A 25313-nucleotide genomic window follows, 5' to 3' on the forward strand; every position below is an offset into this window, starting at 1 on the left:
ACTGCCCACACCGCTGGAACCCCGGGGCCTTTGTGTGCTGCCAAGGCAGGTGGCTGTGTGCCCTCCTTCCCATCCTCTGCTCTTCCCTCAGGTGGTCCTAGGATGTCATTCCTTTCAAAGCAGCCTTGAAATTGTTGGTAGTTTAAAAAAAAAAAAAAGAGCAGAGATTGAGAGAGAGCGATTGAGAGAGGGAGAGAAACATCGATCAGTTGCCTTCCATAAGCTCCCTGACCCCTGCCTGGGGATCAAACACACATCCTTTCAGTGCACGGGACAACTGAGCCACTCCAGCCAGGTTCCAATGTCTTTTTTAAAAAAGAACAATCTGAATTTTAAGTAGAAGTCTCATATTAATGAAAAGACTCTAAAATGACCGATTATGGCTGTGAAAGTTGGAGAGAGAAAATGGAGAAAATGATTTCAGTTTCTGTGGACTGCGTTTGAAAGACATAACCCAGGTCCCCCTCTGAAAGCCACCCAAAGGCTGATAGGAGGCAAACCAGGCTGAGATAATTCCTGGAAAGTTCATTTTCTTTGGGCCAAATCTATGTCACAACAATGACTTATGCGTGCTTCAGGGTAGACGGGCCCTTTGCACAACCATAATAACTGTCACTTACTGAGCACTTACTGTTGTCTTAGCCATTGGTTAACTCTTTTTCGTACATTAATTATCTCATTTAGTCTTGACAACAACCCATGAGTTAAGTATTTCTCAGGTTTATAGATGGGGACATTGAGAATTAAGGAAGCGAAATAACCTTGCCCAAGGTCACAGTACAGGGCAGAGCTTGGACTGCAGGCTAGATTTATCTCATTCCAATCAGGAACCCTCAAGGACAGTGGAGCTTTAGGAACTCTCGGCTGCCATCAAAGACCTTTATCACAGTCCCCACTCTACCATTAACTAACACTGTGCCCTGTCACAGTGGCTGACCCTCAGGGCTCCATTTTCTCATCTGTTAAATGTTGGGCTCAGAGGAGACGGTTTCTAATGCCCTTCCTAACCACCAGTCTCTAATTAGAGCTTCGCCCTTTGCATTAGTCTGGCTGCCTTCTGCCGCCTTCTCTGGATTTTATGACATGATTGGTAGTAACTATAACTTATGGGTGCTCAGTCCTTGATCTCCTTGGTGTCCCAATTCCAACACTGTTCTTATGGATAAAATGCAGCCTGCTTGACAAGTGTCTGTTTTGCCACAGGCCACGTTGTGACACAGCGCCCACACTGAGGCAAAGGTGTGGGACAGCTTGTCAATACCTCCGGAGATAAAGCAGTAAGGTCTGCTTGTGCGGTTCTGTCTTCCCATTGTTTACGCTCCTGTGACCCTCATTAAAGGGGGAACACTGAAAGCCGACTGACTACACATAAATTGAGAGAATAACGTTCACTGCTGTGGACTGTTCATTACAAAAGGTCCTGGAAGATGCAAGTGAATCCAAGCACAGCTGGCTAGGACCAGACATCTGGCCCAGAGCAGATGCACGAGTCTCACCTCCAGGCCACACATTGTCAGGCAAAAGAGACAGTCACTCCGTGTGACCCTTTGGGAAGGCTGGAAGAATAAAGAATGTGGTCACCAGGGTAGATTGACAGGAGACTCAGGGTCATAGTCTAGTCTTCAACTTGCAGGTGGGGCCATAACTGCTGGTGGGCACTGAGCAGATAAGACCTGGATTTCAAAAGTGGGGCTACAAATTTCTGAGGTGAGAAATACATCTGCCACATGGTCTTCAGGACTTTCTTGTTTCAGATCAAATACATACGTGCCTGGAGACAGCATTTCCAAGAAAGAGCCTGAACCAGTCTCTGCAAAGCCTGCCTAGGATGCTTAGAAAAGAGAAGCAGCAGTAAGAACACCTGTGTAGCAGTTTGCTATTTGCAAAGGGTTTCACACTTTGATCCTCATGACATCCCCCAAAGCCACCAAGGCTGCAAAGAGCTTATGTAACTTGCCCGATCTGGGATTGGAACCCAGGTCTCCTGACTTTAGAGCTTTTCTCTATGCTTATGTATCTCTGAATAATAGACTTTTTCCCCCAAAGGAAAAATACCTTATTATTTTTAAAACAAAATAAGGGGAATAAAAAAGTCTGTCCTTTGGAGGCAGATGGCTGCTGGCCATTTGTCACAGTTGACTTACTATGTTTCATAAACAACAGGCAGTGGAGTCAAAGGAAAGACCACATGGCACCCAACGAAGTGAACATGATACTTTCTGATGCTGGGGAGAAACACAGGCAAAGAAGAAAAAACAGTATCAAAATAGCCTCTGAGAAATGCAAAGGACAACTTTCCCACTTTTCTAAATTTGGATAGGTTTTGATGCTGTCGTCACCAGCACCATGAGGGTCACTGAGTCCGCATGGCCAACAGCGAGGCCAGCAGGAGGTAGACCAGGGTCCCAGGAGGCTCCATGAGAAGCTTGATCAATAGGACCAGAGTCCACCTAAAATAACCTTAGCCAAAGCCTGAGTAACTTCCACATTAGATAGCAACCTTTCAAACACACAGAATCAAATCGTCCTGTGGGCAGAGTGTCCTATCTGCCACCACAATGATTCTTAACTATGGGGCTGATGTGAATTTGGGCTTGTTTTATAAGACTATGCCCTTCATGAACATTCCTTGAGATATTAGTAATAAATAATCATAGGAGGCAAGAACTGTATTAGATTTCAGAGTTTGCAAAGTTCTTTCTCTCTCATTCTCTCCCTCTCATTCTCTCTCCATATCCATCTGGATGTAGGCTGGGTGATTAACACTGTCCCCATTCTACTGATGAAGAAACTGAGGCCCGCTGTTTATGACTTCCCTACACTCACACAATCAGTAAATAGCAAAGAAGAAACAGGAACCCAAAACTTCTGACTTCATATTTCATGCTGCTTCCAAGATACCAGCCATACCAATGATTAAACTCCTTGATTAATGCAGTAACCATCCTTCCATCATATGTTTATCTTTTGCCACGGTTGATCAAATTCAGAGATCTGAGGAGCAGCACCAGACATCTGGTCACGTCAGCTCTGCCAGGCAGAGATCTGAGGGGCGAGTCCAGCTGTCAACCACTCACACTTGAAAGTGACTTGTAAACAGCAAAACCATCATCAATAAGTCAGCCAGAGATGTCTCCGAATAAAACAAGCTGAGGAAACTGACTCAGGGGTTTACAGCCTCATGGATACTCTAGATTAGAAGGCACAGTGCTGGACATCTGTCTGTCCTGAGGATAGGAGATAAGACCAAGCAGCTCAGGGACCCACTCCCAACCAAGTCAACTGAGGGGAAAACAGAAAAGGCAGCAACTGTGCTGACTCAAAGAAACTGAAAGACTTTGCAATTATTTCCTTTAGCTATGATCTCTGCGCTTTTCCCTAGTGGTTCCTGACAGTCTGCCCATCCTGTAAAATAAAATCTGTCCCCTCACCTCCATGCTCTCAAGAAAAGCAAGTGACCTCACTGCCTTAAGACAAATTCGAAATGAGTCTACCCTAGTTAGTCAAAATGTAGGCTGAATGAGCTATCTATTGCTGTGTAACAAATTACCCCAAAACTTACTGGCTTAAAACAGCAAACATAATAAGTCAAGTCCATACTGACTGTTGAGGCCTGGGGTGGGTGGGGGAGGACAACAGGATTCTAAACTTTGATGTTGGGCCTTGATGTTGGACCTTGTGAATTTTATTTATTTTCCTGAGCCCTAAATGATTGTGATATGTAGCCATGAGAAGCCCCCACAGGATCCAAGGGTTCCTAGGGTGGCTTTAGCAAATTACAACTGGAGGCTTAAACAACAGAAATTTAGTTCCTCACTGTTCTGGAGGCTAGAAGTCTGAAGTCAAGGAGTCAGCAGGGCCATGTTCCCTCTGCAGGTTCTAGGGAAAGACCCTTCCTTGCCTCTTTGTAGCCTGTAGTAGTTGTCCACCATCCTTGGACGTCCTTGACTTAGACGCTTCGTCACTCTAACATCCGCCTCCATCTTCACCTGGTCTTTTTCCCTCTGTGTGTCTCTCTGGGTCTTCACATGACCTTCAAGGACACCAGCCATTGGGTTTAGGGCCCACCCTACTCCACCATAACTTCATTTTAATTTAACTAACTACATCTGCAAAGACTCAAATAAGATCATATTCTGAGGTTCTGAGTGGGTGGGAATTTTGAGGGGACACTACTCAGCCCAGTATACTAGGAATATTCCCCAGAATCACCTTTGTCCTCTCCAGTTTGGCATCTTCTGATAAGGTAACTACCAAGATTACAATGAGTCTATTATCAAAGCAAATATGAATCATTTTTTTTTGGAACCTCCATAATTCCATTTTGGTAACCAATTCTAAGAAAAGAACCCTACCTACACAAACTTTAGGCATCGAGCTTTAGGCAAAGCAGCCCTTGCTTACAACAGCAAGTGTGAAAACAATCTAAATGTCCAAGAACTGAAGAATGGTTAGTATAGGAGTTACTTCTACATAGTGGACTACTGAGTAGCCTCTAAAATTATATATGAGGTTTACAGTAATGTAGACAATTTACATGTTTAACAAATGAAAAATAAACTACATTTTAACAGATATAATTGTTTTTAAAAAGAAGAGTAAATAAATCTCGAAATTATACATTAAAGAAAAAAATTGGTAAGTATTAGCACTGTGTATTTGGATGATTTCTTTTTGTCTTTTAGGATATTCCAATCATATATTTCTGCGCAACAAACAATATCACAACTTTTTTTTTTTAATATATCTTTATTGATTTCAGAGAGAGGAAAGGAGATGGAGAGATATAGAAACATCAATGATGAGAGTCATTGATTGGCTGCAGCCCACAACCCAGGCATGTGCCCTGACAGGGAATCAAACACTGATCGCTTGGATCCTAGGTTGACGCTCAACCGCTGAGCCACACCCGGCGGGCCCACAACTTACTTCTTACAATGGCAATGATCATTTATTTTTCTTATCAATCTGCAACTTGGGCAGGGCTCAGAAGGGGTTGGCTCATCTCTGCTTCAAGCAACAACAGCTGGTGTGACTCAATGGAGCCTGAAGAATCTCCTTTCCAAGGTGGCTCAATAACATGTTGGTGCCAGCCATTAGCTGGGAGTTCGGCTGGGCTTGCTGGCCAGGGGTCTCAGTTCTTCTCCAGGTGGGCCTCTCCATGGGGCTACTTGGGCTTCCTAACAGTATGGCAGCAGGGTTGCAAGACAAGTGTTCCAACAGAAAGGAAGTAGAACCTGCAGTTCCTTAATGCCTGGGCCTGGTAACAAGCACAGCATCATGTTCTGCTATGTTCTATTGGTCATGCTATCACAGAGCCTGCTCAGATTCAAGGGCACGGGATCCTCTTATGTCAAGGAATTTGTGGCTATGTTTAATCTACCAATATAAGTCAACCTTTTAACAAATTTTCTTTAATGAGTATTATTACAAGTGGGGCCATGTGAAACATCTTTAAAATGCTTTTAATTAAAATTTTGAAAACACCAATATAAACTCTTTGATAATCCATAAAACTACTCAGAATAGCAAATTTCTCTTCTCTTTGCCCTCAAAGCTCCTTCTCCACCTACCTACCTCTAGACAGGCAGACAGACACACACACACAATCTCCCACCTTTGGGCACTTTGCTCCTGGCCTGGTCGTCTTTGTTTTCTGGTGAGGATATTAAGTAAAAATTAGAGTACTGGTCATGGTGGGTTTTGGTATACCCCACTAGAGATAGATACTTTTCAAAAGGTGTCTGTTAGCAACCCTCCATTTCCTGATATCCCCTCAGGTACAAGTAGACTGATGAATGAAGCTCACCACCTCCAAAGGGCTACTGACAAGGCTGTGTGTGTACTTCTAAGCAGGTACCTAGTTGCCTTCCCTCTCTCCTACCACATCTAACTCGGTGGTTATTAAACGCTAAAGGGCTCACAGATGCCTGATATGGTCATATTGACTCTTAAAAGCTTTTCTCAAATTGGCTCATGTCTCATAATATTTGCTCTTAGATTACTTAAAGAAGTGCTCATCTGAGGATGCTGCCTTCATGTGATCATGAAGCCCATCTCTTTAGTTTTTAATGAAACAGAAGGCTAATAAACTCTTACAGAATAAATATTAAGGTCTAACTACAAAGCAATAAGATTACTGCCTAGGATTAAATGGGACAGTGTGTCAGAGGCCTTTTCAGTTTGTTCTGTCTGGTTGTGTACACGTGTGTGTAAGAGAGAGAAAGAGAGTTTTGCCCTGGTTTCCAATTTTATACAGTCCTCTTGGGAGATGACAGAGCTGCTAGTGATACCCAATATCCCAGAATTTTCACTAATGCTGTGGATCCTCTGGACAGAAAAATGTACATGAGCATAAGCAAAGTATACTACATATTTTGGGGGATTCACGGACACCTGTTGAGATTAAGAAACCTCCATGTTGGAGAGAGCTCAGATCTTTGGTGACTCAGGACAGGAGGTGGTGCCTGAAGATGTCATGGTGACTTAGGGCTTGCTGAGCCATGCCAGGAACACAGACAACTGTCTACAATCCTACTTGTTCCTTGAGCCATCACAGCAGTTACCTGTGAATAAATTCCAACAGAGAAAAGCAAAGGAGCCTGGGTACAGACCAAGCTTCCATACTAGTGACCCTCATGCCCACCTACATGGCAGAAATACTTCCCATACCTGAAGCCCTTTATGCTTTCCTCACCCTTCCCTGATTCTCTCCTTTCCTCTGCCAAGTACTTAATGAGCACCTTTTAGACCCCTTTTTCAGGGCTAGGGGCTAGGAATACACCTGTGAATGAACTCTGGCTCCTATCATTCATTAAACAAATTCATTGAATATTCACAGAATCCAATGCACTTTCATTTTTACAGTCTACGTCCCGCAAGCCATGCACATGTACACGCTTACAATGCAACACAAAAGCAACTGTGGGGGCAGAGAAAGGCAACTCTCTGCCAGGGTGGGTCATGGAAGCCTGATCAGGGAAGGGGAATTGATCCCCATGTTTTTTAAAAAATAGGCAGACAAGGAAGGAAGAAGGGACAACATGTGCAAAGGCATTCAGGTGCCAAAGAACATGGTACTTTCCGGTTCAATGTGGCTGGACCAAGATCAGCAGGAGTCAAAGCAAGAAAGACAGGGAGAGGCCAAATCTTGAATGTCCTAAGTGCATGCAAAAAAAAAAGGTTATAACTACTGACACGGAGCCTCTGGAAGACTCTAAGCAGAGGAATGAAATGATGGGCTTGGGTTTCAGAAGCTAACTCTGATGGCAGAATAAAAGATGCACTAGATGAGGCCAAATGAGAAACAGAAAGACTGGTGGGAGGGAGGCTCCTGAGAGGTCCTGGGGAGGGGTTGAAGGGGGTCTAAATCCTAGCAGGGGCAGCAGGGAAAGAAATGGTCAAATATGAGAGCTTCAGAAGACAGTGTGAACAGAAATTGGCGAAGGACTCAGTGAGGGGGAGCGGGGGTAAGGGAGGAGTCATTATGACTTCTAGGTTCCTTATTTGGGCAAATAGAAATGAGGTTCCAACACAGGAGCCACCAGGTTGTGTGGGGTAGATGGTGAGGCCCGGGGGCATGAGGAGCCGAGGGCCTGGGGAGATGTGCGTCCTGGCGATGCGGCTGCAGGTGAGATGAGCACCACCACTTGGCCAGTCCTGGCTCTAAGGTCCTCGGCTCACCAAAATCGAGACTGAAATACCTATGGGTGTTTTGCCAATCTTGTGTGGAAAAAACCAGTTTTTTATAAAACTCTCTCAAGTGAGATCGTTCATGAAAAGGGCCACTTGTGTGGGGGTGACGAAGAGGAAATCATCTTTGTGCCAAATTTGCCTTTCTCTGCCCTCACGTCATAGCAGACTCCGCCAAGACCACTGTGATCAAGTTTCATTCCTCCCTCCAACCCTCTGTGCAACTTCTGGCTGCGCAAGACGAATACTTCCATATGGTGCGATGTTTATGTTGAGGCGGAGAAAAATATGAAATGATTTCAGTAAATTTTATCCAAGAAGCAATAAATTTACAAATGCTAAACAGCTGGAACAAAATATTGCTCTGTAATTGGTTTTGGATGAAGGGTCTTCAACAAGAATAGGAGACTTGGGGCAGTGTGTTAATCACTGATGTTCAGGGACCTTGGATGTCTTCACACAGCCCTCCCTAAGGTAATCAGACAGATGATTTGCTATCTTGAACCTCTTTATTGTCGTCTGTAAAATGGGTTTAAACATTTTACCACTCACAGGTTTTTATGAGGATTAAATGAGCTAATGCAGGTGAAGACCTTAGAATAGCAGTCATCGGTTAGTAGGTAGGTACGCAGCAAATGTTAGTGCTTCCTCTTATTACCTATAAGCTACGTGACGGGGGAAGGGGAATGGGGCAACCTGGAGCTGGGAGGGACAAGGTCAGAACAGTAGACAAGAAGGAAGGTTTTCAGGACTTACCTATGGAAGGAAGGATGCCCATGCCACCTAGAACTGTCGAGGTGAGAAAGCTGTGTGACTGGGAGTGGTTACTAAAAGGTGATCAGACAAAGGTAAAAGAGATTTGGGGGGAAGGGGTGTTATGCAAAGCCTGTAGAACCAGGGGCTTCCTGACATATGTTTTGGATCATCACACCCTTGTATAATAATTTAATTCACTAGGACAAATGAGAGCAAGAAGGCAAGAGTACTAAACCACCAGAACTGTCTAGCAGGAACTATTTGATGTGGGAAAACTACCCCATGTCTATGTGAAATCAGTCCATAGGATTTTATCTATTGACTCAATATTACTGTGGACAAACTGCCAGCTTTTGTTTTAGTTTTCCAGTCACAAAAGCACAAGGATCTTTCAGAATGATTCTTAATGTCTTCTACTTAGATAGCTCCTACATTTACAAAGCATTTCTACACCTAATTTAATACTGACAAAAATCAGGCAAAGTAGGTATCATTAAAATAGCAAATACTGAGTGCAGATTTACTGTGTGCCAGGTTCTATACTAAACACTCTACCAGTCTCATCTAATCCTTTTTACAAACCTACAAGGACGGTACAATTATCATCTGAGGCTACATGAGAGAAATTCAGCAGCTCTCCCGAGGTGACCCACAGAGCAAGAGCGGAGGCAGGATTTGAATCCACACCGATCTGGCTTCAAAGCCTGCTTCCTAACTCCTAACCACTGCATCTGCTGTTGCTGAAGGATCATCAGATACACGTTCTTTCCTCGTGTGGCAATGCTTTTAGTTTGAATTCAGCCTAATTATTTACAGCCCCGTAAACGACTGTTGTGATATTACACAGAAATTGTAAACTTCTCGACGTCTGTTTCCATACTCCTTCCGCTCCGAGGATGGCTCAAGACAGATGCGCATCTCCATGTACATTCCCTTCCCCCAAGGTTATGAGAATCTGCACAAGACCAATAATTGGTGAATAAAGTTTCCAAATACCTAAAGTACTTGGTAATAGGCTAAGAATCTGTTTCTTATTTACTTATAAGACAGTCTAACAGTTGTAGATAAGACAATGTGAGCATAATCTTCGGGAAGGGTAGCTACCAATCTTTTGAATGGTTCAATAAGGCAAAGTACAAAATCTGTTCATAAAAATGTATTTTTCATTTCATTAAAAAAAAGCCCGTCCAATATCCCTCCCCCTCACGCAAGCAGCTGTCATCTGAGCTTCTTCAGATTTTACGTTTTTTCCATTCTGGCTCATTCTTTGCTTCCTCATCATCAGATTCAACTTGTGCAAACATGGTTTTGGGCTGAGTCCTAAAAGAAAGTTAAAGAGAAAGGGAAAAGGTAGTCGGCAAGTGCTCATTCGATTAGACTCACCTTTCATCGCGTGGGGGCACATTTGGGGACTCGATTACACTCCAGCTATTACAGATCAATCGTTAAACTTCTGGCAAGGAAAAGAATCATGAAAATTTAATAATGTTTAAGGGAAGAGCCAAAGAGTTTTTTAGGGGTCTTCCCTCTGTGGCAGACTGTGGGCACGGCCCTTTCCGTGAATAAAATGAAACTGGTCAAGTTCAGTGGGTCCTCCCATACACCCCCCTCACACTCACACTCACACTCACACTCAAGCGAATTGGAATTGCTCCAGAGGACAGAGGACAGTCACAGAGCGAGCGAGAATCTGCACGCCCTGCATTTATAGCTCTCCAGGCTGTTCCTACACTTAAGTGGTCCAAACACACTTAAGCTCCCATGAATGGGAGAATCTGAGATAATAGTTAATTTACCTAATGAGTTAAAATAATAGATAACATATATAGTAATTTGAGCACTGCCAGCAAAAACAAAACCAAACAAACAGAAGGACATTCCCCCCAGCACTCAGATCAACGCACAGAAAGGTGGAGCACTGAGGGAAAATTGCTAATATCACTGCTGTAGGACCGGCAATCTCTGCATTGGGACTTTCTGTGCTTTGCAAACATACCTGGTCCAATGGCATTCCTTTCTACACCCTTCACACAGAAAGTGATTCCAAACAAAATGTCAAGTGGTTGTCATTGGCGCCCCTTTTGGTCAGCTACTGCTGATTTCCTTTTAAAAACAGCTCTATCACAGTATAAGGAAACATGAAAGCATTATAGCTGAAGATCATCTATTTCAGCTTAAATCTTCATTTCAATTCACTATATGAGGTAACTCCAGAATGGTCAATATAATATCACCAACAATAACCCCTTTTACTTGGCAAGTGAAACAGGGTTGAACCCTGTGCGCCTTGCTGTTCCTCCGTGGTCCTGGGCAAGCACACACCATCGCGCTCACGCTCTGTTCCGATGCGAGCCGCGCACTCCACTTCCTCGCGCATAAACTGGGCACAGCTCCTGTCTCTCCAATCACCTCACATGTGTACCTAAAGAGCCAAGCTGTCCCCATACACAATCCAGTTGGTTAAACTTCTCGTTGTCACTTCCAGGCACCGTTATGGCATCAACAACCAGATACAGCTCTAACAGTTCCCCAAGCAGCTGCAGGTTTTCATAGGTTGGGAGTTGCTCAATTACTAGAAAGCAGGGCCCTGGCTTTCTAACATGCAACCTGTGCTCGGTACATATTCCATCTCCTGGCAAAGATGGTGACCACACAGGTACGGACAAACCCACCCAGGAATAAATTGGTCTGGTTTTAAAAACCCTTTGAATTCGATAATCTAAGAGGAAATAAAAAACAAATGGTGTTCTAAAGCTCTGCAATGCTCGTCAATTTTCGTTGTAAGGAAACTTAAGTACTAAGAAGTTGTAATGCTGCTTTTTTGAGCATTAAAAAAGAAAAGGAACAACAGATCACAGGAAGGAAACCGGAGCTTGAAAGGGTTATTTCATTTAAGTAGTTACTCTTTTCTATTTTTCTATTCCACCTATTTCCAAAAGTATGTTTAGCAAATCGGAGTTAACACAGAAGGCACAGCTTTCATCAGGGGCAGAAGGGAAGAAATGACTGCAAAGGGGCCCAGGGAACATTTGGGGAAGAATGTGATTAGTCTACAATCTTGACTGAAATGGTGATTACACAGATGCATATATCTGAAATGAGTACTTTTTGTGTTTTATTGTATGTAAATTATATCTCAATAAAATTGACTTTAAGGAAAATCAAAACAACACAAATGAGTAGAAGGTCAAGGACCAAGGAATGAAAGGGTATATAACTGAGCACAAAACTTAGCACTGAATTTCTTAGCAGTTGAGTCAAAGGAACAAGATTAGTTTTTCAAAGAAGATGCCTTTTTCTCCCTCCTGCACTTAACTCAGCAGAATTCACCCAGTAAATTTTTACATCATGGTCACTTACACTTCACTTCCTGTTTCCATTTCCTCTACACAATTTCCATTTCCTCTCCAGGCATTTTAACTTAGGGGATATCAACATTTGGAAGGTGTGAAACTCCACAAAATTTATTTTAAATTCTACTTTTGAACTAATAACTACGTTGTCAGCAAAATAGCCATATTATGTGTGTGCAACATCAAATCATGACACTTAGCTTTCATACACCCATGTTCCCCTTCCCCAAAGTGCCAAAATCAAGGCATAAACCAGTGTCCAAATTTCCCAGCGATGCTTGTTTCACACCTGTTTTATCATTTTATTGGCCAAATAGCGGAAAATCGAGCGTAAGAACTAGGCTCCTTACAGTACATGGTACTGGCCAAGCTGTACAGCCATACGCAAAGAAGAAAGAAACTGGACCCTTACCTAACACCACATACAAAAATTAACTCAAAATGGACCAAAGACTTAAACCTCAGAGCAAAACTATAAAACTGCTAGAAGAAAATTAGGGAAAATATATCCCACAATCTCAAGACAGCATTTCCATTACCCACCCATTCCCTGCCTTCTGTTTAATCAGTTCCTCCAGAATTCTGTATTTTCTTTCTCAAGAGACAGGCAGTTGTCAACTCAAAGTTACAGCCTCATGGCAGGTTTATCTCAGCTGCCCCAAACCAAGGTCTAGAGACAGATCAAAGAGAAGAAAAGAAAAGGGAGAAATGCATTCGGCCAAAGGTATAATCTCTGTGGGTACCCAACAGGTTCATGGGATAAGGGAAGCCTCACTGAAAACCAGTAAAGCACCCAATTTGTTGAAATCAGCTTTATCCAGACTATTAATTTTATTACTGGGTATGGCCTACACTTATCCATTATTCTAAGTGTTAATTAGAAACTTAAAAATACAGAAGGCTGATGTGAAACTTATGTTTTCCAGTTTTACTCACTTTGTGAATAGTAAACTTTTTTCACTTGACTATGTATGTCAACTTGTTTACTAGAGTTACCAAGGAAAGAAGAGCAGATTAGATGTTCAACACAGTTATAGATTCTAACCATTAAGAAAACTAATCAGGCCCGGCTGGGCGTGGCTCAGCAGTTGAGCGTCGACCTAGGATCCAGGCAATCAGGGTTCGGTTCCCGGTCAGGGCACATGCCTGGGTTGCGGGATCGATCAATGACTCTCTCATCATTGATGTTTCTATCACTGTCTCTCCCTCTCCTTTCCTCTCTCTGAAATCAATGAAGATGTATTTTAAAAAAAAAAAAGAAAGAAAACTAATCAGAGGAGGGCTGGAGGGCTTTTTGTTTTGTTTTAGCTTCAATGAACTGCATTTGCTAATAGTTATTATTTCATGGCACAAATATAAAAGCTTAAGCAAATGTCTTTCTCAACTTTATAGATTATAATTATCTGATACTTTGTGCTAATTAATGTCCCCTTGGAACATGGTAAAAACTGAATTCTCAAAGTTGTTTGCACAGTCAGTCTTGGCCAGCACTGTGTGCTATAGAAAAGTGACCAAGGAAACCAAGTCCCACCTGCAATGTTTGCAGCCAAAGGAATTTCGTGTAGAACAGTCAGCAGTGAGTAAGATTTCCCCTGCAACGTGCTAGGGGCATTCGGGGTGCACTGTGTGTGTGGGAGACTCACAGCGTGAGCAGGGCTGCCCTCTCTCTGGCTGAGCTCTGGCCTGGGCCTCCTCACACCTCTGAGTGCTCAGGTGACAGCAAAGTCTCGAATGTTTGCAGCAGCAATGAAAGGCCCACGGGTCAGGTTCTTTTTAATTATGGAAACTCCTCTGATATGATTCATCCAGAAATCTAAAGTGAGCTCTGAGGCAATAAAACGGGTATAAGAGGAAATCACTTGTAATATTTAGTCATCATATGTGAGCATAAACCACAGGCTTTTTTGGCCCAGGGCCCACTGTTTATTATGAAGGAAAACCTCAAAGCCAAAGTCAATTACAGCCATGACTTGACAATCGGACACACTTGTTAGCCCTGCTAGAGTGAATGCAGTGCAGATGAACTCTGACCCCATCATACAATTGCAGAATTATTAAGACTAAATAAGAGTTTGACCAAAAGATTCCACTTGAAATGGTCCCTTCCTTCTAGCGAAGAGCTAATCAAAGAAAAAATTTTGAAAACATATTAGGGACACATAAGATGAGAGGTAACAAGATGTTTCTAAATAAGGAAAGTTCTATTTTCTTCAGGAAACAGACAAGAGTATTTGGAAAATAGAAAAGCATATCTCATGGCCCCTTTTCTTGCCACAGCAGCCGCCAGTCTTGCAGGTTCAGTCCATTCAGTGTTCGGTGTGCGCATTTGGTCTGACACGGGACATGCGGATATGTGCATATTAACATAGTGTGCCGTAGGTAGGGCATCCTAACTCACAGTGGCCTGCATGAGAGTCCAACGACCGGGTGAGGGTGGCGAAAAGGACATATATGGAACCCACAGAACGGGAAACAAAGAGGGCGGGAGAGAGAGAGCAAGTGGCGGGGGAGATAGAGAGCGAGAGGGAGGGAGAGCAAGAGACAGGGAGAGAGGGAGAGAAACAAAAGAGCCCTTAAAAATCACCGTCAGCTACCTTATCACAAAGTGGGTGAACACGTCCGAATGACTAAATCCTTGGGGGGCACACCGACCTGAGGCCTCCCGGGGACCGCGGCGCCCTCTCTGGGCTCGCCCTTCTAAAGGTGTAACTGAGCGGCCACAGTTTCCATTCAGAAACGCGTGGCAGGGGGCGGCACCGCAGCCCCACTCGCACTGCCGGGCGGGCAGCGGTCTCAGCGAAGGTACGCGAATCTCAGAGCGGGCACTAAAGCCCGGCTCCTGCTTCCTAGGCCCCGGGGGCTCCCACAGCGGCCTTTCAGCCCACGACTCCTCTTCCGTACGTGCTACCCGTTACTCTGCGAGGACAGGCCGTGCCCGGTGGGGTCAAACGCAGAAGTTTGACTCGGGAGCCAGACCCCTGTTCAAATTCCAGTTCTGCCATCTGCAACCTATGCGGCTTTGGTAAATTTATAAACCTCAATGTCTTTATCTGTAAAATGGGGACAATAATATTACTTACCTCCTAGGACTGCTGTGAGGATTAAATGAATAATATATAACGTTTTAAACAAGCCTGGTATGGTTTAAGCATATAAAAGTGTCATTAATATTATATACCTTGCTTTGGCGGTATCGGGTGTTCCTTAATCCATACACTAGGTATACCTTTTAAAATAATTAACATATTACATATAACATAGCCACCTACTATTTTTTTTAAACCCTGAGGGAAATACTTTTATTATATAATCTGTCCTCAGTATGACTCTCTATAATCAAAATAATCTATTACAAACATCAGAATTTTCTTAAGGGCAAGTCATTTGTGGCCTATTTTAAATGATTACTTTTCTATTACTACCAAACTTTAGTGTGCAAAATAATCACCTGGGAAGCTTCTTAGGATGCAAATTCCCAGCCCCACCATCACAGCCTAACTGAGCTGGTCTGGGGCAGGGCCTAGAAACCCGCATTTTTAACCTCTCCACTCCCACCCTCCGCTCTGACACAGACAGTCCACAAAACCAGTTGGAGAGTCACTGGCCTTCACACAGGAGTATGGTGGTCAGTGACAATCGGTCACCTAAGTATAAGTCAGGAAAAAGTTACATTTCTCCCCGTGGGGTCATGTCTCTTGCTGGCACAAAGAAACCTTAACCACTCAAAGAGTGGCCTCCTTCAATAGCGCCTACTAACTCCACATGACTTTGAATGCATCCCTTGTGGGTGGGAATGATATTTTAATACGCGCATATCCGCGTATCCTGTGTCAGACCAAACACGCACACTGAACACTAATGGGACTGAACCAGCAAGAATGGCGGCTGCTCTGGCAAGCAAGGGGCCATGGCTGACAGAGCTGTCAGGCTGTCAGGCCGCTGGCCGGGGCCAGGCTCCTCCGCCCCCACCCCCACCCCCACCCGTCTGACGTGTAAGCTAATCACATTCGGGATCTATATCCTGCCCACTCCCCAGCAGGCTCCTTTCCCCTCCCTCCAGCAACATCTTTTAACAAGAAACTGTAATCGAATCTGCCCATGTGGGACTGAACAAGAGAACTCTGTGATCCTGCTGTGTTTTAAAACTTGCACAGCTATTACTTTGCCGGTGCCAGAAATGAAATGCAAATACTCGGTCGATAAACGTAAAGTGTTCAAAGGCTCTGTTACAATCCCTGCAGAATAACAGTGAGTGTACGCAGTGTGAGAGTGGGTAGATTGTGTAGGGTCCAATTGTGCTTTTCTGGGATAAAATGAGATGCAGTAAATCTTTATTTCATCACTGACACAAGTCAATTGCAGGGAAGAAAAACAACCAGACACACATTCTCAGTTACAGTGACCTTTATGAAAGGATCCTTTTAAATATTTGCTTCCCTTCAAACACTCTGCCACTTGGCAGTAAACCGTATACTCTAGCAGGTGAACACAGGAGACACTCTGCAGTTCTGGCTAACAAATGACATACCACAGGCGCACGGTGCCATGAACTTAGTTAGCATGCAGTAAATGTAAGGTGACAAAGTTGGGTGGAAGGAAAGAGAGGGCAGCAAAATGCCGCAGCAGCAAGGTGTATATGAGGAGAGATCACAGTCCTCTAAAAAGCTCAACAGATTAGGAGTCAGAAGAAATGAACTCCAGTTCTGGTAGCAAGTCATTGTTAACTGCAGTCTCTAAGCTTCTGTCTCCTCACTTGTAAGGTGTGGATGTGACAATACCTGTTCAACCCTCTTTGCAGAGCAGCTAATAAACCAGTATATTATACAGTTGTAAATATAACTAACTAAATCACCTACTATACAGGAAAATACCATTCGGTAATAATGGTCAAGAGTGAACAAAAACAATTTCCACTTCCACTAAATCTATTTATGGACAGCTGAAAATCTGAATGAATGATTTTCTAAGAAAATGTTAAATGATCAAACAGATTCAGAAGAGTCAGAAAACCCAAACAGACTACTTACCATGATGGAAAGGAGAGAAATTAAGGAATTACTACTTGCCTTCCCCCCGACAAGAGCACCAGGCTTGGACAGTTTCACAGGTGAATTGTATCAAATCCTTATGAAGTAGATCTAATGGTATTTAAAAGTCTGAGAGTACACATGAAAAAGGAAAGTATACAAAACTTTTACAAAGCCAGCCTAACGCTTGACAAAGCATAAGCCATAATCTTGTGAGGATCATACAGAGATGCAAGGATGACTTAGTATGAGGAAATTCGGCAATATAATTCATCACATGCATTCATCAAAGAAGAAAAATCATATGATCACTTCCAAAGAGATGCGGTAAAGGAATTCAATAAAATTCAGCTTCCACTGCAGCTGAACATCACTCTGGCCTTTGTATGGTGCTTCCATTGTATGGGATGCTCTCCCCTTGGATGTCTGCACGGCTCACTCCCTCGTTTCATTCAGGTGAGGTTATTTTAGCAGAGGTTCCACCTATTCCATCTAAACACAGCATCCTTTCCTCTCCCTGGTGACTCTATGTCCCCTGTCCCTATTCTAGTTTTCTTCTTTGTACTTGCTACTATCTAACATTTATGGATTTATTTATTGTCTGTCCCTGTCTACTGGCATATAAGCTCCATAAACACTGCTGTATCCCCACAACCTGGAACAGTACCTGACATATAGTTGGTGTCCAATAAATCTTTATGGAATAAATGAATAAATAAATAAATAAATAAGATGGATTCTTTCTTAATATGATGTATATGTGTATTTTTAAAAACTATCATGCTTTATGGGGAAATAGCATTAAATTGAATAATATGAAATTGCTATTTGATTTTTTCCACTTACAAAAAGGGCAATTACATGTTTTAACCTAACAGTCACTCCTGTTAAAGTTCAAAGGGAGGAAAGGATATGTGCTATCACGATGTTATTTAATACTGTTTTGGCAGCACTAGTCAATGCAGTTAGAGAAGAAAAAGAAATAGTAGGAATAATATTGGAAAGGATGAGGTAAATTTCTCATTATTTGTACAGGGTGAGGCAAACGTAGGTTTACAGTTGTTCATATGGAAAATAATACAATAATTAATAAATGATAATACAAGTCAGAAGGCAACCTCTGGAGCTAGAAGAGGCAATGAATGAATTTCCCCCTAGAGCCTCTGTATGGGGCATGGCTCTCGCCAACACCTTAATTTCAGATTCCTGGCTTCCAGACAGTGAGAGAATCAATTTTTGCTTTTGAAGCCACCAAATTTGTGATAATCTGTTGCAGTAGCCATAGCACATGAATACACCTACATCACTAAAATAATTCCAGGTGAATCAAAGATTTAACTCCTAAAAAGAGCATTAAATAGAAAGATGGGGGGATTTAAAGAATAATCTTGTGAAGTGAAGTAAGTGAGACAGAGAAAGACAAATACTATATGATCTCTCTTATATGTGGAAACCACCCCCCCAAATAAATAATAACCAAGCTCACAGATAAAGAGAACAGATTGGTGGTTATAGATGAGGGGTAAGAAGGGAGGGAGAAATGAGTGAAGGGGGTTAAAAGGTAAATTAAAAAAATTTAAAAGAATAATCTTAGATAGTGGAGGTCTCCCTAACTAAAACAAAATGCAAGAGAGGAAAAATTCTAAAAACTGACTACACTAAAATAAAATTTTTTTACATGGGAAAAATGCCATAAACAAAGTAAAATAAAAATGACTAAGAGAAATGTTTTTAATGTATGACATATAAAGGGTTAAGGTCCTTACTATAAAGAACTCTTACAAATCAATAAGAGAAGGACCAGTCAACCAACAGAGAAATGGGCAAAGGACATGAACAGAAAGTTCACAAGATAAAAGAATTTTAATATATGAAAACATGCTTAAAACTGTGAAAATGTAAATGTAACTACAATGGAATACAAGTTTTCACCTTCAAGACTGGCAAAGATAAAAGTAAGTACTCGCTTAGCAAGGCAGAGGGGAAGGAGGCAGTGAAACACTGCTAAGCTGGCTAAAAAGTCTCTGGAGGAAAACTGGGCACTATCTATATGAATTTAAAATACAAATACCCTTTGACTTGGAATTCTATTCTAGAAGCTTTGTACATGTAGGCAAGTATGTACGTCCAACAATATTAATTACAGTATGCTTTATGAAAACAATGTAAATGTCTCTCAATAGGGTATTGTCTTAGAAAAGTATATCTATCAATGGAAAAATATTTTAAAAGTATAAAGAATGTATGGTTGGAACTGATCCAATCTCCTACGTAAAAGACAAAGCAAAAAAACAACCACCCATAAACAAAAACCAGCTGGTAAAACATGCTATACATCTGTGTTTTTAAATAATGAATATCTACACACATACCTGCTCATTTCTACATGGACTCTCTCTGGGAGGAAATATAAGCACCTGCCAGTGCTGGGTATCTCTAAGTAGCAGAATGAAGGAACTGGGGGTTAAGGTGAAAGGAAGGCTTTCAAACGTCCACTGTCTACCCTTTGGCATTGCTAGATTTTTTCCCCAATGTGTGTGCGTGTTACATAAAAATTATATATTAAATTGAAGCCTGATCCTTTATCAAAATAATTAGCTGTTGGAAGTTAGAACAATAACCTGGAAATTCTGAGGCAGCTTCCGGGCCTGGGTTCTAGCAGTGACTTGCTATCCAGCAGGTCCTGAAAGTTATCTCTCAGTGGCTCATGTTCCTCAGCAGTAAGCTAGACCTTTGGCACCGTCTTCCTGTGAGTTATATGTTGCTAATATCAATCCATAATCAGCAAACAGTATTATTTCAATATTTGTGGAGACACCTCAATGATTTACTTGGTGTGTAAACATATACACATCTATCTGGAGCAGTTTGCTGTCAAAACGATGCTCACTATGTTTAGCAAATTTTAAACCATGGCTCTCTTTATGTTTCTTTCCTCTGCTAAATTTTGGTATGTTTTTATACATGTTTTTAAAATATAAAAAAAATTTCTAAAAATAGAAAATACTCCATTAAAAACAGAAGTGTCAACAGAGCATAATCTATCAGCTTATCTGACTGCCAATGATGTGGTAATATAGCTCATACACACACAGATTCCATACAAGTGAAGGCTAAATACACACTAGCTGGCCAGCCTTGATATGACCCTCATAGCTGTTGTAATACTTTCCAACCGTTGTTCAGAGATGTCGCATCTGTAGTGTCTGGTTAGTACATATCATGAACAGATACCACTGACAGTGCATGGTCATGTCTGTCCTGCCACAACATGTACAGCAGGGGCCTCGTACTCCCCACAGATGCCCTCAAGTCCTTTCAGCATTTTTGTGCAGGATGCTTTCACACACAACAGCAGAACCTATCTCTCTTTGTCAGGGGGTTGTTGGCAGGTCGCTAAAGCCCTGGAGAGCTGGAAGTGCCTGGGAATGTCTCCCCTGACCACATCTCCAGCCATTACCAGTGACCAACAGATACTGGAGTATAAATATTCCAGGGTATCCAGGGGCATCCTATGGGATGGAGCCAAAGTGACCCTTCCTAAACTGTGCTTGGTTTCAGTACCTTTGCTTGGCTTCATTACACTTCTCCACTCCTCTACTGGTTTTTCAGGGAATGCTTTCTAATAAATCACCTTTATAAGAATCTTTTATCTCAGGGTCTGTTTCTAAGGAATTGGAGCTAAAATGATATGTTTTTATTTTATGCAAAGAGGCTCATTATACATAATTAGCAGATATGGGACTGATATCAGTATAACATGTAAGTTGAACTGGTTCATAAGGGATTTTTCCCCAGCATACTAATATTCAGAAAAGTGATCAGGGTCCAGCTTTCTTATAATTGAAGGGAAAGCTTTAGCAATACATAAACACATTGAGAGAAAAATTGAATACACTTCCAACAATACAAAAATATACATGCACAAATTTACTCACTGAGGCACTGTTAATAACTGCAGAACACTGGGAACAACTTGGAAACCTATACATAGGAGAGTGGTTGAATACACTATGGTACATCCATATAACTGAGTACTATGCAGCTATGACAAAGAGTGAGAATGAACTTCATGAACAGATACAGTGATTTACAGGGCACACTGCTAAGTGAAAAAAAAGCAAAGCCAAAAAGAGTAATTTACACTATGTTGCTCTTCAAGAAAGAAAGAAGGGGATATAAGAAAATACATATCTGCTCATTTGTGCAAAATAAATACAAGAAAGATAAACCAGAAACGGAAGAGACTAGTTACCTACAGGGGGTGAGTGAAAAAAGGACTGAAATAAGGGGGGTATTGGAACAGGGGAGTAGGGATGAAAAGGGACAGAGTACATCTCTTTTTAAGTTCTGACTCCTAGCATCACGGTAATATTTCACACACTCTATACACACCCTAAAAAACTCAGAATGTGGGGGGAAACCCCAAGAAGGAACAAAAACACTAACAAAGGAGCCTAACTGTATTTCAAATGAATAACATAACTACACGGACAGGAGTGAGAAGAAAAGATCTAAACTAAGTAACTGGAAAGTGATATCTTGACTGAATACCATAAGGCTGAAAAAGAAAGAAAGAACTGCACACAAATGCTGTGATCTAGTTAGGGAAGGTGCCTCCCGCAGGGGTTAGCAATTCTGCAACTACTTTACGTGTGCACTAGAACTGAACAAGCGATATACTGCAGAAATGAGCTGGATCTCTCCCTACTGGAGAAAGAAGCTACAAGTACAGAAAGGGGTAAAGGTTAAATGAACCCTGTGGTAAAGAACTGAAGTCAGAAGCATCAGCTCATACTTGTGGTTTTAAAATACAAAGACACATAGCTCGACACAGACACACAGATGTGTAGGTTAGTGCACATATATGTTTTCCAAGCTTTGTCAGCTGAGAGGACCTAGAAGCAGTGACATTTCAGTAGCAATGAGTACATCTAGTACCAACCTCTTGGTTTCAAAACATCCTTCTCCAACCAGGGAACCAGGGCTCCTTGGAGAAGTACCTGATTCTAAGACTGGGGCAAAAAAGATGAAGATGAGCCTGGAACATCTTGTGGTACCGGAAAGTAAGAAAGTGCTCAAAAAAAGAGGGACTTATTGTAGGAAGACAGGAGACACTCTGAAGGACAGTCTACTGGCCAAAGCTGGAACAATGTGCACAACAAACTAAATAATGACAGTACTGGATTTTAACCCATAGAATAAAGTATCTTAAAGTCCGTACTGATACAAAACATACTTGAAAAAATGAATAAATGTGGAAGGGACAATTCTTCCTTTCAGTAGAATTCCAATTAATAAATGCAGAAGAAAAGAGGGAAATGGAAAATCACCATTAGGCAAGGACCACAGTCATTGTTGCAGGCAAACATATTTCATGGATGATAAAATTAAAGAGCAAAGTTTAAGGAGAGACAGGATTTACATAGTCTTAAAATATCACCCCCAAGACATGTATTAATTCAAAATGTAATGACAGTAACTTTACGGTGGAGAAATGTGGCAGACACACCACCTAACCAAGCAATCACAGTTAGCATCGCCTGTCATAAGACACAGTGGCATGAAGCCCTTGATATGATGCACTGAGAACGATATGTCACCCTTGTTTCATTTTTGCCAAAAATGCAGTTTCATTCCAATCATAAGAAAATGGACAAATTGAGAGAAAGTTTAGAGAATAACAGACCGGTGTTCACTGAAGTGTCAAGGTCATGAAAGACAGGACAGACTGAGAAATTGTTATGACTGGAGGACCTAGAAGCTACAATTAAATGCAATTGGGGATTCTTCATAGGATCCCAGAATAGAAAAAGGGCATTAGTGGGAAAACCGGGAAAAATAAAGTAAGGTCTGTAGCTTAGTTAGCAGTATTGTACCAATGTTAATTTGTATTGTTGCTAATTAACTGTACTATGTGGTTCTATAAAGGTGTTAATGGGAAAGTGGTTGTAAAGAGTATACATGGATTCTCTATACTGTTTTTGCAACTTTTCTGTAAGTCTAAAATTAGTTTAAAATAAAAAAATTAAAAACCCCAATTCTACAACAGTACCTTTCTTTAGTGTAAATGTAGCTGGTTTAGTTGCTTTAAGAACCACTACATTTTCACCCATGTTAAGCCACTTAAGGGAATCTGAGCAGGCAGCTCCACTCTGCTATGTGTTACTTCCAGGTACAGTGCTACAGATAAAAGTGAGTCCTACTAACAGACCCGCATCTCCTCCCCTTCATTTGCTCCTAACCCTCCTCAACTAAGATAATGCATATGGACAGTAATTGTTTTTACCATAGGTGGAATGGACGCCACATAATTCATGGGTTTACACTAGGCTAAAACTCTGGTGGAACTGGCCCAGTTTGAAAATATACCATTTGAGAGGCCTAAGATACAAACAAATGCACAGGTTTCACAACTATGGGCACTTGGCCTATTTTTCATGCTCAAGAATAAAACAAGAAATGGAGAAGTTAGAACCTCCAAGCAGCCATTGTTACGTTCTTTCCAATTCATTAAACACACAACTTTTCTCTTTCAAAAGCCTGTTTCCTTACTTGGAATACGCCGGAGAGACCCAATATGGGTTGTCCTCGGCAGCCTTGGCGTGGCGCAAGATGGCCTCCCGGGGGTTGCTGTCATCGGTCTTATCCAAAGCGATGTTCTTCACGATATATGATGACAGGGTGCCCCCGTGGGTGCCCACCCGGCCACCACGACCTGGTTAAAAGGAAAAACCCGAGTCAGAGACATAATGAGCATGACAATGTGTCAGTATACCCTGTGCACATGCTACCGATCTGACAAGGCTGAGAGCCCCTTGGCGCTGGCTTCCAGGGCAGCGGTTAAATGAATGAGAGTGGGCCCAGAGCTTTGGCTCGACCGGCCGCCTGTCATTCTCTCCAGAATCAGGACCTTGTGCACGCAGGGCTTCTTCACACTTGTGTGAAGCACACAGATCTCACTAGTACTTGAGTGTTGTCCTCTCAGCTCTCATTTATGATGATCACAACCAAAGTAGGAACTCACTAAACTTCAACTTTCCCAAAACATTTTTAAATAGACACATTTTTGTTATGACTTAGTTGCTTAACTTACATAATGATACCAAGGTCGGAAGAATTACAAATAGTTTGGCATGTATATACCTTAAAAAATTCCTCAGGCATAATCACTTGAAATTCAATAAATAAAAATAACCAATATTTGTTAGATGCTATTTTAGTTTTGAACAAACATATCTTAGGGCTTACCATCTCCCAAGGACCTTGTAGGAGAGAAAGCAAGCTGAACACACTGATTCACATTATTTTGCCGTGCTCTAATTGCTCTAGGAGACAGGAAGCTGCATAAGGGCAGGGGTTTACTCACAGTAAGTCCCCAACACACCTCATAGTAAAAAATGTATGACTTTTTAGGAAGATTAGAAAAAAAAACATGAAAAGTCAAACAGCACTAAAAGATTAATTTTATAAATCAAGATATGAAGAGACTAAATAAGGCAGGAAATAATTAATTGCCAAAGAATTTGTACGGCCAGTAGTTATTACAACATTTGGAGGGAGGAGAGAGCTCTTCAGGCTGAGGTGGTGGAGGGGGTCTTTAGGAAGAGATGAATCCAATTTGGGGAAGCTCAGAAGAGAGACAAGGCTATTTCCAATGAGCAGAATGGTTAAGTATAAAAATATAGAAAGGAAAACTCAGTGGGCATTTGGGGGCAGGAGTGAAGCAACAGTCACATCAGGAGATCGGTGTAGAGGAAGAGAGAGTGAGGTGTAAGCTCTCAGAAGTGGTTAGAGTCAGACTGTCAAGAACTTGAATCTCTGGAAATGCGACTAGACAGTGGAAACCTTGGGAAGAGCTGAGGGCAGTAGCAACATGAATGCTCGAGGAGGTTGGAATAAAAGCTCTGTGTAAGATGCATGCAGGCGAGGTAGGGAGAGGGGAGAGTGACTTAGGATACGGTGCCTAGTTAGAAGGTTTTTTCAATAATCCAGGCCAGAATATTATTTAGGAGCGTTGATTAGGATGGTGGCAGAGAAAATTTTTTTTAAAATCAGGTTGATATTGAAATGTGTTCAGTGCTGAAGGGGCCAGCCAACCCGATGTGGGTCCAGAAGCCGGATTCAGATGAACGTCAAAGCCGTCGGCTTGTGAGCCTGGGACAGACGGGAACTACACGGTGATGACAGGAGGTGGGATCTGGTAAAGGTATGTGCTGCACTACGGCCAGTGCTGCTTTGCTTCCTTCCGGTCCCAACTTTGTTAACAACTCTAAGGACTTTTATTCATCTTCTAGGGAAATGGGCAGCTCCATTTTACCAACACAGAACTAAGACAATGGCCATTTTCTGCCTTGTGTGGAATTGAATCCAACCTCGCTTCTGGTCAGAGCGCTAAATGTTGCATATTAAGCCACCACTGAGCATCACGGTGATAACTTTGGGTTCCCAGGAGCCCGAGTTCCACCGAGGTCATCTAAGGGGC

At 42.1% G+C, this 25313-nt stretch overlaps 1 protein-coding gene across 2 annotated transcripts in view; it reads right to left on the reverse strand.

Annotated features, from left to right (window-relative positions):
• Window positions 1-9589: 9589 nt before the first annotated feature.
• The window catches only part of WDR70 (WD repeat domain 70), a 175528-nt gene continuing 159804 nt past the window's right edge, over window positions 9590-25313 (reverse strand). For both annotated transcript variants that reach the window (XM_087815294.1, XM_087815296.1), the window contains exons 16-17: window positions 23384-23546; window positions 9590-9768 (exon numbers count right to left, since the gene is read on the reverse strand). In XM_087815294.1, coding sequence (XP_087671420.1) covers window positions 9681-9768; window positions 23384-23546 — 251 coding nt within the window. In that variant the 3' untranslated portion in view covers window positions 9590-9680. The remainder of the gene's footprint in view (window positions 9769-23383; window positions 23547-25313) is intronic.

The sequence above is a fragment of the Miniopterus natalensis genome, chromosome 3 (genome assembly GCF_054644295.1).
Source record: "Miniopterus natalensis isolate mMinNat1 chromosome 3, mMinNat1.hap1, whole genome shotgun sequence".
In the NCBI taxonomy this organism is placed as follows: domain Eukaryota; kingdom Metazoa; phylum Chordata; class Mammalia; order Chiroptera; family Miniopteridae; genus Miniopterus; species Miniopterus natalensis.